This window comes from Etheostoma cragini, chromosome 15 (genome assembly GCF_013103735.1).
Source record: "Etheostoma cragini isolate CJK2018 chromosome 15, CSU_Ecrag_1.0, whole genome shotgun sequence".
NCBI classification, from domain to species: Eukaryota; Metazoa; Chordata; class Actinopteri; order Perciformes; family Percidae; genus Etheostoma; species Etheostoma cragini.
Window position 1 is genome coordinate 1,579,826 of NC_048421.1, and position 11,785 is coordinate 1,591,610.

General features: G+C 43.1%; 1 protein-coding gene across 3 annotated transcripts in view; it reads left to right on the forward strand.

Moving 5' to 3' along the window:
• LOC117958236 (myosin-9-like) overlaps positions 1-11,785 on the forward strand; it is a 52,284-nt gene that overhangs the window by 10,769 nt on the left and 29,730 nt on the right. For 2 of the 3 annotated variants that reach the window (XM_034894521.1, XM_034894524.1), the window contains exons 2-3: positions 8,363-8,694; positions 10,550-10,706. In XM_034894521.1, the coding sequence (XP_034750412.1) occupies positions 8,368-8,694; positions 10,550-10,706 (484 nt within the window). In that variant the 5' untranslated portion in view covers positions 8,363-8,367. Of the gene's footprint in view, positions 1-8,357; positions 8,695-10,549; positions 10,707-11,785 lie in introns of all 3 variants that reach the window. The other variant, XM_034894522.1, reaches the window with a different exon arrangement.

Here is an 11,785-nt window from a genome sequence, read left to right on the forward strand (position 1 = left end):
ATCTGAGGACTATGGTTACCTGGTCCTCAGGTCTCTGCAGGGTAAATCCAGATAGCTAGCTAGACTATCTGTCCAATCGGAGTTTTCTGTTGCACGACTAAAACAACTTCACGTTCCACCAAAATAAGTTCCTTCCCGATATTTTGCAGTGGTACCACGGCAATTGTGATTGGTTTAAAGAAATACCAATAAACCCTAACCACTGTGGTGGACGGAGGTCTGGCAATGCGAGACTACCGCTTTCCAAACATTTTAGTTACACAGTTAACACAGAGAACGGTGATGATAATTCTACAAAATGTTTATTTTTAAATTGAACAACCTTTTCTTGTGGGCTGAACCCTAAACCCTCTGCCAGATTATGTGCCCCCAAGTCTTTTATGAAGCTTGGGGGAAACACTGGCTGTGTTTGAGGGTGTCTCGACTCAGGGAGAGTTACTGAAGGGGAAAGGAATGAGAGGGAGTCTGATGGATGGAGGGAGGGATGGATGGAGGGAGGGAGGGAGGGAGGGAGGGCCTCAGCCTTATAAAGACCTAGGTTGACCTGCTTTTTTAAACGGGACAACTGGGACTGAAGGACAGTCTCCTACGCCCTGCACGGCTACTATTATTTCGAGTCCTATTCCTAATATTATTGCCACTGCTCCGGATACCAACTGCTGTAGTTATTAGTCACATTTCTCCATATCTACAGTACATATCTGCGTCTCTGTGTCCCAGGTTACTTCCCGTAATACGGAGGTTTTTCCTCGCCCTCGTCGCACCAAATGCTTCCTCTTTGGGGGGGGGGGGGGGGGGGGGGGGGGGGGGGGGGATTGTCGGATCTTTGTAAATTATAGAGTGTGGTCTAGACTAGTGTTTCTGTGTACCCCCTAGGGGTACTTTGGAGGACTGCAGGGGGCACGTGACATGTTTTGCCAAATGTTTTTTGGTTAGAAGAACGGTGTTTTTAGGGTTAGATGCCTGAAGGCGACGTTGAAGGCAAAAATCACCATCACGCTAGAAGGCTGTAGTTACTTCTGTCTTTTTTATATATTTTTTGAAGGTTTTGTTGCTTGTTTTGACCTCTTGTTGCCTTTCTTCCTTTTTTTTTTTTCAAAGTTTTTGTCACTTTTATTTAGAAGTTTGTCGCTCATATGAAATTTTTGTCCCTTTTTTCACCCTAGTGTTTCCTTCCTTCCTTCTTTCTACTGTGTTTTTCCTTCGTTTTTATTAATATGTTTGACCTATTAAGGCCTGTCTTCCTTCTTTCTACCGTCTTTTTTTCAACATTTTATTTAATTCTTTTGTAAGATTTTGTCTTTTCTCATTAGCATTGAATGTTATCCAGGTACAAGGTTGTTTTTTAGTAAATCTATTGCTATTATTATTCGTGCTGGTTAGAGGGTACATGGCTTATAAACTGTTCAAAGGGGGGGTACGGTATTGAAACCAGCTTGAACCACTGGTCCAGACTCTAGAGTCTCCTCAGATAACTCCTGCTGTGATTTAACACCAAATGGCAGTGCAGGTCTTCCCTTTTCCTCTGGTCTCCTGGTTCCTCCTCCGCCTCGTCCTCAGAGTCCCGGCCACCGCATCACTTCCTCTCAGCAACCGCATGCAGGTCTTTGGGATGAGGTCGTTTTCTAAAACTGGCCTCGGTTCCCTTCCCTGGTTTCCTTGGTTCCTCTTTTTAAGAGTGCGGCCGTGTTGACAGCAGGGCTGCAACTAGGGCTGGGCAATAGATCCATGTTGTATAGATATCGCGATATGAGACGAGATGTCTTCTTAGATTTTGGCTATGATGTAATATAGTAAGTATTGTCTTTACCTGGTTCTACAGTACGTCATTACATCATTTCTGGAGAATAGTTATCAAAAATCTCTTTTAAAGTCCCAATAGTCGACCATACTATATCGTTGCAATATCGGCATCAAGGTATTTGGTCAAGAATATCGTTTTTTTATATATATATATTCTCTATATTGCCCAGCCTCAGCTGCAACTGAAAATTGTCCTTGTTGATTAATCTGACTATTTTCTTGATAAATTGATTAGATCTTTGGTGTATAAAATGCAAAGTTGTTGATCGGTGTTTCCCAAAAAGCCCAAGATGACGTCCTCAAATGTCTTGTTTTGTCCACAACTCAAAGATATTCAGTGCATTGTCACAGAGGAGAGAAGAGACTACAACATATTCTCATTTAAGAAGCTGCAATCAGAAAATTTGTAGTTATTTTACTTTCTCCATTTTTATAAAAAAAATGACTTACCAATTCAAAATAGTTGGCAATTCATTTAAAAGTTAACAAGGAATCGGTTAATCTTTGACGCTGTAGTTGACATGACACTAACTCTGATTTCAGGATGGCATTTAGAAGATAATCTCTCTGTTAGCGTTCATAAAGTTCAAGGACTTTCGCCGAGCGTTGGTTTCGGGATGACCGTGTTTTCGACCCACTGCCGTGTATTCAATTAATGCGTAATCCTCGTCACGGTCATCTAGAGCAGCTAATCTCATAGATGGGGATGCTTTCACAGCCAGGCGCGTGTGTGTGTGTGTGTGTGTGTGTGTGGGGGGGGGTGTTGAGTGCTGAGTGCTAATGCACACATGTTTTATCTCAAAGTCAAGTCAACATCCATGTCTTCCTATAACCGCCAAGTCTCTGCAAGGGACGGGCCTACGTCTACACATGAGTCTGAGTGTTGGTCTTTATCCCTCCTCCTTCTTTTCTACTTCCTATATAGAACAGCGCTTGTCGAACTAGAACAGCTGTTGGGAGTATTTTAGTCCTCATTTAACTCTCCGGAGAGTACTTTAAAGTGTGTCACCGAGTTATCTGTGGCAAGCGTGTGAGTCAGATTTCAACAGACTTTACCACGTATGGAGTCCAAGTTACAGCTGAAATGCCTAGTTGATTGTCAGAAAATGAATGGCCAATATATTGATGATCAGGAGTCAATTTTTAAGCAAAAATACAGAACAATGCTAATTCTTAAATGTTCTTTGACTGTGTGATAGTGAGCTAATTATCTTTGGGTTTTAGTCGGACATATAAGCTGATGACGTCCTCTTGAGGATGACCTTTTTACGCTTTTCAAAGTGGAGCTGGGCAGTTTATCGATATTATATGAGACTATATATCGCCTTGGATTTTGGATATCGTAATAAGTCATAAATGTCTATTCCTGGTTTTAAAGGCTGCATTACAGTAAAGTGATGCCAGACTGGTGTAACTGTATTATTTAGTTTTACCCCCTTAGTCATTATATTGACATTACTGATGATTATTTATCACAAATCTCATTGTGTAAATGTTTTTGTGAAAGCACCAAGTATCAACGCAACAATATCGTTGCAGTATCGAGATATTTGGTCAAAAATAACGTGATATTCGATTTTCTCCATATCGCCCAGCCCTATTTCAAAGTGGTTCCTGACTTTTTCCACAATGAATCTCAAATCATCGTCAGATTTATTGATAATGAAAACAGCTGTTAGTTGTAATGCAGCAATAGATGGTGTCTGTATTCGTTACAGTGTGTTTTGGGATGCCGGTTTTATTGCAGCCAACACGCCTCCCTGCATCTTGGTGTAATTGTAAAACATTGCAAGCTTAGGCAACACCAGAGCTTTGTTCAGCCTGTTCTGTTTCAGCTTCGTGTTTTTGCCAAACATCAAAGCCATGTGTAATCACTCATGGCTCCTAATCAACCCTGCGTGGGGCCAAGTGATCGACGCGTACCGGCGCAACTAACGAGCACGTTTCTATTAAAGCAGCATGCAAGTATGCAGGCACACGCATACAAAAAGGGAGACTGAGCGCTCAGATCTGTTCGAGCTTTGGGGGGTGATACTGATCTCCCCTGAGTGACTCTTAAAGTCACACATGACCTGCTGGTGGGAGAGAAAACAAGGGGGAGGGAACGGGAAGGAAAAGCCAGAGGATAGGTCTGAGAGAGATGGAAGGAGGGAGGCATAGAGGACAGAAATTTGTGGAATGCCATTGCTTGACATCTCTCCCTGATGATAAAGAATGAGTATGGGAGGAATGTGACCCTGAAAAGACTTGGATAAACAGAAGGGGTGGAGAGGGAGGGGGAGGTGGGGGGGTATTGGCACTCTGGAGAGAGGGAGTAAAGGGTGTCTGAAGGCAGAGGAGGCACCATGGAGCCAGCTGAGAGGTAAAGCAGGGCTATTTCCCCCCCCCCCCATGTTCTGTTGGAGGCTGGGTCGGTACACGCAGGAGGAGTTTGGAGGCGGGTGGAGCGGTGACGGGCGTCAGCTGTAGTGCGGCCTGACACCGTGCTGATGGAGGAAGGAGGGAGGCAGGGGTCATGAGAAGAATGGCTCTCCCTCTGCTTTCTCACAGATCAGGGCTGGAACATACGGGACCGGCATAACTCGTTAAACGCTGCAACCTCTGCTGGGTCTCAAGGGTCTGCCCCCGTCCTTTCAGTGCAGATGAAGGAATGTGGCGTTTAGTTATTTTAGTGCTTTTTTTTCTTGTGATGCTTGTCAGAATTAGAGCTTGATCGGTGCATCAGACGGGCCTAAAGAAAGTTTAAAAATTGTTTTTAATAAAGTGTAAAACTGCTCGGTGCAGCATCTTAATCCCAATTTTTTTGAAATAGAAAACATTGTCAGATTGTTTGTGAATGTTATGTCTTGGTGTTGAAAATAAAATATCTTTTTTAAATTTCTTTTTTTTTTTAAGGTCCCAAATATTAGTATCAAACTCAGAAAAATTCAGTTTTAGCCTGGCAATAGTCTGAAGCTTCAATTAGTACAAAAAGCCAGTTACTTTAAAGAAAGTAAAGAATATTTTTTAGCTATAAGGACGCATCAAATTTGAGTAGAATACAAAGTTAGTTGAAAATGAAAGTCTGTCATTACGCCAGGGAAATGCAACTTCTCCTTAAAAGATCAATCTTCATCCCCCAGTTGTTGAAATGCAACAATAAGTATAACTAATCTTCTGCACTGCTGTGTACAAGCAGTGTTTTCTGATGATTGAGAACCAGAACCTCGTCCCACTGGACAACATCGCGACCCCAAAACACTCTCCCAGACCTAAAACACTTCCAGCTAATTCTATTCCAGACCCAGTGATAGATTACATTGGGCTGGACCTGACCCCTGCTGTGATTTCCATAGTGTTTGCATGTTAGCAACACAGTGAGCCCCTGTAGCACGCCTGTGTCAAACTCGAGGCCCGGGGGCCAAACCTGGCCCCATCGCGAATTTTGAGCCTTGTTGTGCGCCAAACCAAAAAGACCGGAAACTGTTTTCAAACTGCAATCACGCAACACTCAAAGTGGAATTTGGCAGACTTTGAGACTTCTACAGATTTCTAAAGAACCAGAGTTTTTATTTTCAGGATGTGAAAAAGGATGTTGTAAAATAAAAAAAATAAGTTATTGTTTTGCTTGATTTGCTCAACTCTATGGTGGCTAAGGAACTTTTTTCCTGGCTTTTTTCTTTTTTGGGGGATTTATGGCGACCGAACTGTAAGTGAGAAAGCTTTATGAGACATCCACTAAAAAAAAAAATCAAAGATATTTGACTTTTTTGAAATTTAAAGCATGTTAATAAACGCTACATGTCTGGCCCTCAATGTCATTATCATCTTCCAGTGTGGCCCTTAGTATAGCCTGACCAATAAAGGATTTTTAAGACTGATACGAGTATTTGGTTATTTTAAAATCCGATATGCCTATATATATTGGCCGATATATATATTAAAAAAATTCCAGAAACGCGTTTCATACAGATTTCCCTAACATGAGTTATTTGTAGTTATTTACTACGCAACGCCATCACTAACGGGGACGTAGTAGAGCGTCCTCTGGTGGACAGACTATGCAACGCCATCACTAACAGGGACGTTGTAGAGCGTCCTCTGGTGGACAGACTATGCAACGCTTACACTCACAACATGGTTGACCGTCCATTTTATTTTTAAAACTTCCTCAGAATCATATATTTGACATTATAAATTATTCTTCAGCTTTTATGTCCGCCCAAAACCCAAAGCTCCTTAGCTCACTATCACACAGACAAAGCTCTAGTCCTTAGAGAAGTGCAGCCCTGATCTATAGGGCAGCTCTCGGGTTTCCTGCTGGAGGTCAGGGGACGGGAAGATAGGCTAGCAGCGTGGGGGCTGCTGGGAAACCGGCGTCCTGCTCCTGCTGTGTCTTTATGATAATTGAGCCGGTATATTCTGGGGACTCAGTGTTAGGAAAGCACCTCAGGTTCAGTTAGTAGCCCGGGGTGTGTTTGCCTTCCCTTCAGTTGGCCCTTCTTCTTTTTCCTCAGTTCTGGTCAAACTTGTCTTGTCACTTTCTCTATTTGGGTTTAACTGCAGCACTCCCTGTCAACAACATGTTTGTGAGTTTCCAGAAGCGTGTTAAGGCAAGAACAGTGCACACAGCTCGGCGTATATACAAAATATTGGTTATGTTCTGCAGTGTAGTTATGTGGGAAAATTGTGTTTTGGTTCACTGCAAATTATGGCAGCATCGATTATTATTTTCATTTTAGATAACGATGATAATCTGTGGATTGTGTTCTGGATTAAAAGATAAATTGTTGGGGATATCAGAAAATGTGGATCAGTGTTTCCCAACATCAACAAGCTGCAGCTGTACTGCGAGCTTTATGGGAAACTTAATCAAGTTTGACAGTCGGCCTCGCTCTTCCATCGGCTTGTCGCTCCTTGCAACACAACATTGACAAATAGTTTGAAGATGTCCTCCAAGTGCATAACCAGTGCAGTTGTTCCATGAAATGTGTATTCAAAGTGTACCGCACAGGTTGTCGTTTTTAACGGTTGTAGAGGCTTGTCTGCATGTTTTCTTCCTGTTCAGAGACCACTGTCTCTAGTAATAATTGTAATCTAGTGTTATTTACATTAAGACTAATGTATGCAAACCATCAAATTCTTTAAAAGAAGGTAACTAAAATAGATGAGAGGCTGCCAAGAAAGAGAGTGAGTAACCAAGACAAACCAAACTTTATTTGTTAATTGTTTTTTTAATGCGGTTATGTTTTAAATCAGGCAAATAAACAAAGAAACGCCCAACAGATAATCACTACTTTTTGAGAATGCTAGAAGCCGTAAATTGCAAATTTGACAACTCTGTGGTGTTCTCAAACAAAACTTCCCTTGATCCTTTATCTTTATGGTTTCTCTGTAACAGGAATGCACAAAAGGGACTTTTGTTTCCTGACTGGGGTTAGTCCCTGAAACTATTTGCCTGATAAGGGCCACAAGACAAGCAGCAGTGGTTTACCCTTTGTGTCAAAGATCACCCTCAGTCACCCCCCCTCCTCCCTCCTGAGCAGATACCTGACCAACCAGTAGGAACAACAACAAAGGCGTGCTCCCTCACAGGCTTCCCACCAGCACAGAAACAGTGTGCTGGGAGATCTGCTCGTAGATCAGTTTTTTTTAAACAATCCCTGTGAATCCTCTGTCACCCGGATGGCCCAGCAGCTGGATAATTGGATTAATTGTTTACACAGCAATTTGCCAAAATGCCAAAAAGGAAACGCGAAGCCTCGTTTGACATGGTTGTCCAAGTCGACCCGACCCGGTCTTGAGCAGAGTCTTCCTGTTGAACAACCCGACAGTGGTGACCTGTTGCATTCCTCCGAGATAGTGTGGCGGCGGTCTGGTCCTGGCAACAAAACCTTTTTTACCGCCAGATGATATTCAAGATGTGCAACAATTCATGCATAGATTGGTTTTTACTGTGATGTTGGATAACACAGCTTTAAATGATATATAGGAACCCCTTAAATAGCAGCATGTCTGGTTTGATGACCCACTTCCACCCACTTTTGTAGTACCTTATGTACAATGAGACAAATGATGAGACACAGCTGGTGGACCAACAAAAAACACAGAAGAAAACAGAAGTTGAAAAAGTAAGAAGGCAAACTGTAACAATGACTGCAATGCAACCAATAAGTCAAATAATCAACTAAGAGGGAGTCCGTCGTTTGGTCTTAGTCAACTAGGATTTCTTTAGTCTTATTATTTTACTATTTCTTATGCTATTTCATGCTGAATGACTTTTTTTCCCAAGATACTGTAAGTACCTCTCTGGTAAACAAGATTTAACCTGGTGATTTTTGCATGATTCTTTGAGGTGAAAGCCAGTTTTTACAGATCCGTCCAACTTATCGACTCATGGACAAAAATTGACTGTTAGTCAACTAATAATATCTTAGATTAAGGACAGCCCCAGTGAATTAATAATGAATCCGTTTCATATTTTTGGTAGTTTGCTGTCTGAATTGCTGACCCCTCTCCATGATTTCCTTAATTTCCCAGCCATAACCACAATATCTCTCTCTTTCTCTCTCTGGAACAGCTACCATGTCGGCCGCAGACAAGTTCCTGTACGTGGACCGCAATGTGGTCAACAACCCACTGGCGCAGGCGGACTGGGCCACCAAGAAGCTGGTGTGGGTGCCCTCCGAGCGCCTGGGCTTCGAGGCCGGCTCGGTGAAGGAGGAGCGCGGCGACGAGTGCGTCGTCGAGCTGGCAGACTCGGGGAAGAAGATCAAGGTGAACAAGGACGACATCCAGAAGATGAACCCGCCCAAGTTCAGCAAGGTGGAGGACATGGCGGAGCTCACCTGCCTGAACGAGGCCTCTGTGCTGCACAACCTGAAGGAGAGATACTACTCCGGTCTCATATATGTGAGTATGAAGCCGACATTGTACCTCGCTTTGCTTAAGGATGTAGCAGTGATTCATGGGCCTCACTTTAGTTTCCTTCCCAGTCTCTCAATTGTAAAAGAGATATAGCCTATACAGTCTTTCTTAACTGCTAGATATCTTGGGCTTTCAGCAGGGCAAGTACAAAGTGCTTGCCTTTGGCTGTCTCTTTTAACTAATTGGCAAGTGATTGCATGGTCAATACACACAGGTAATAAGTCACATGACGCATGACAGACCATGTTGCTCAGAGGGAATCTCACGTCAAAAGACAATGCAATAAATGGACAAAATAGCAGAAAAAATACATACAAAACATCATTAAACTTGCTAATCTTTAGCCAGAGCGGCCTAACCCATCATTCATCCGGATTATCAGAGTAACTATGTTCCATTGGCATTTTCCTATTCATTGTTATGAAATCCCTGCTGGCTTCTCAAACAATCTGCCATGGCCAGTCTCCACACCAACTTATCTCCCTACCCAACCTCCTAATTATCTCATTAAGCCCCATTGTTTAAGACGACCCATTGTGTGCAAATTGTCACTGCAGTGTACAATCTACTCAAGACACTCATGGCATGCATGGGTTTCTCTTTCCCTTTGTCTCTCTTGTTAGCCCCCACCCTTCTCCGTGTGTTTGGCGTTATCTTGTAAACAGGAAGCTGCAGGGGAACAATGTAGTCCAGCACATGACAGACATGAAGGAGGGAGGGGGCGTCCAGTTTTCACAGTGATGGATATGGAATGTAAATCGTGTTGTAACTGCTATTACTTACCCCGTAATGCATGTTATGTATCCCCATGTGGTGGGCTGGGAGTGATTTGCTCTCTTTGACTCTGTGATGTGTGTGACCCGGTCACATCAACACAGCCTGTTGTCCCCTCCCTCCCTCCCTCCAGAGACCCGGGCTACGCTCGGTTAGCGTGGTGCCTGCAGGCTCTGCAGACTTTAGATAGACCGTTTCTCAGGGGAGAGCGGTTGTACAACAGTGGGAGAGACGCCTGGTACAGACCTGCTGGGAGGGCCGCACAGGAATGCAGCACATAGAAAAAAAATGACGTTATGGTAGAAGGAGAACGAGTCCAGATAAAGACAAGATTCAGAGGATTTTATAGAAAAGAGAAGGGTTTTAATGTCCAACGCAGAAAAGATAATAATACCACCATGTTCTGAGATATGACTTGGCTAACCTGTGACGTAGTTTTACAAACATAAATCATCAGTTTGGATCTGCAGCAGGGTGGGGTTGAGATTACATAATATGTGAGGGAAAGCAATCAGAGTTCATGGGAAACTTCCAGCTTCTTTTCGATGGGGGATGGGACGGCCTTAGTATTGAATCAGGGCCAAGTATAACTTCTCTATTTCTTTTTTTATTAGATAAGCAAACTTTTTGGGAAGAACAATACAACATAGCATGTAATCGCTGTAGTGCAGAAACATTTATGTATGTCCATATTTTATCATTAAGAAACAAACAAACCATTGGTTCCTCCCTTTATTTTCAACACTGACAGTCAATTTTGTCTGGCTTTATCTGAGGTAAGTAACTCAAATGTTTTCAAATTAGCCTTTTTTCCTCATTTTTAACAGTTTAGGACATGCAAGGTTTCCCCTGACAGTGATGATATAAAGGACTAGTGTCCCAGTCCACGGTCCTGGTTCTGCTCCACACACTAAATGGAGACTTGCAAATGTCTTTCATGATATTTCCCATATCCGGTCTTAGAAAAACCAAAACCCTCCTCTCCCACCGGTACCTTCACTTCTTCTTATCCCGTGTTCAAGTGCAGCTTTTCCTTTGAACGCAACGCCTCTCATCTGTCCTGCAGACGTACTCTGGGCTGTTCTGTGTCGTCATAAATCCCTACAAGAACCTGCCCATCTACTCAGAGGAGATTGTTGAAATGTACAAGGGCAAGAAGAGGCATGAAATGCCTCCTCACATCTACGCCATCACCGACACAGCTTACAGAAGCATGATGCAGGGTAAGTTCCTCCCCCTCTATAACACTGTCATGAGCATTGCTTGAGAACACCATAAGGAAATGTAATGCAGTGGAAAATCTGCTGCTACAAAACGCCTTTTTTGCTTTGATTCAAACCTTTAGAATATAGGTCAATGTCAATGATTCTGTTCTCCAGTAGTACACAGCGCTGTGAGGCCCCTAAAATAATAGGTTGAACATATACGTACTTCAGTAAAGGCAGTTTACCTGTGTCAGTACTCTCTGAAACATTAGAGCGGGGAACATGGGAGTTTGTGCCTTCAAATGGAAGACACCAGGCAGCATGGCGGCTCAGTGGTTAGCCCGTCTGCCTCAGAGCAAGTGGCCTTGACCAACAGGCATTTTGCTTGTTTGAAAGCCATGATATGTGTCTCTCTCTCTCTCTGTCTCTGTCTCTTTCTCTCTCTGTCTTGGGTGGGTACCCAGGTTTACACCTATCACCATTTCTAGCCAATGGGGGGCTATAGGCAGGCCCAGTGGCTAGAACGGATAATCCTCCACATTGGGTTTTTGTGTCATATTTTGCCTTTTAAGAAATATTGCGCCCCCCTGCGATTTGGATATTGCTCTAGTCAATATTGCGATTTCGATAAAATTGCGATTAATTGTGCAGCCCTACTGTGGGACCTTATTAAGACTGATAAAACTAGTTAACAGTGATTTACGTCTTGTCCTCTTAAGTCCTCCTTCCTTTGCTTATGCGGATTTCCTGTGTTTGGCATATGCCGTCTTGTTTTGGGCTTTTATCCTTTTGAATCAACATGCATGTATAAAGCCCTTTACATCAACCAGCATGTATAAGAAAAGGGTACATAAAAGCAGAAGGAAGAAAGGAAAATGTAACGGCGCTATCCTTAACACTCTACCTAAAGATGCAGTGTCGTGGGTCAGTCACAGCAAAGGCTGAACATTACAGGGAACAATTGGTATTTCCTGCAGGTCTATTGTGGTTATTTAGTCCACGTCCTGTAGGTGCTCTTAGCTTGGCTGTCGAGCCCCATTTTAGCCCCGGTTTCCTGATGTGTTCTGTCTTGCACACCTCCACATAAAAACAACCCC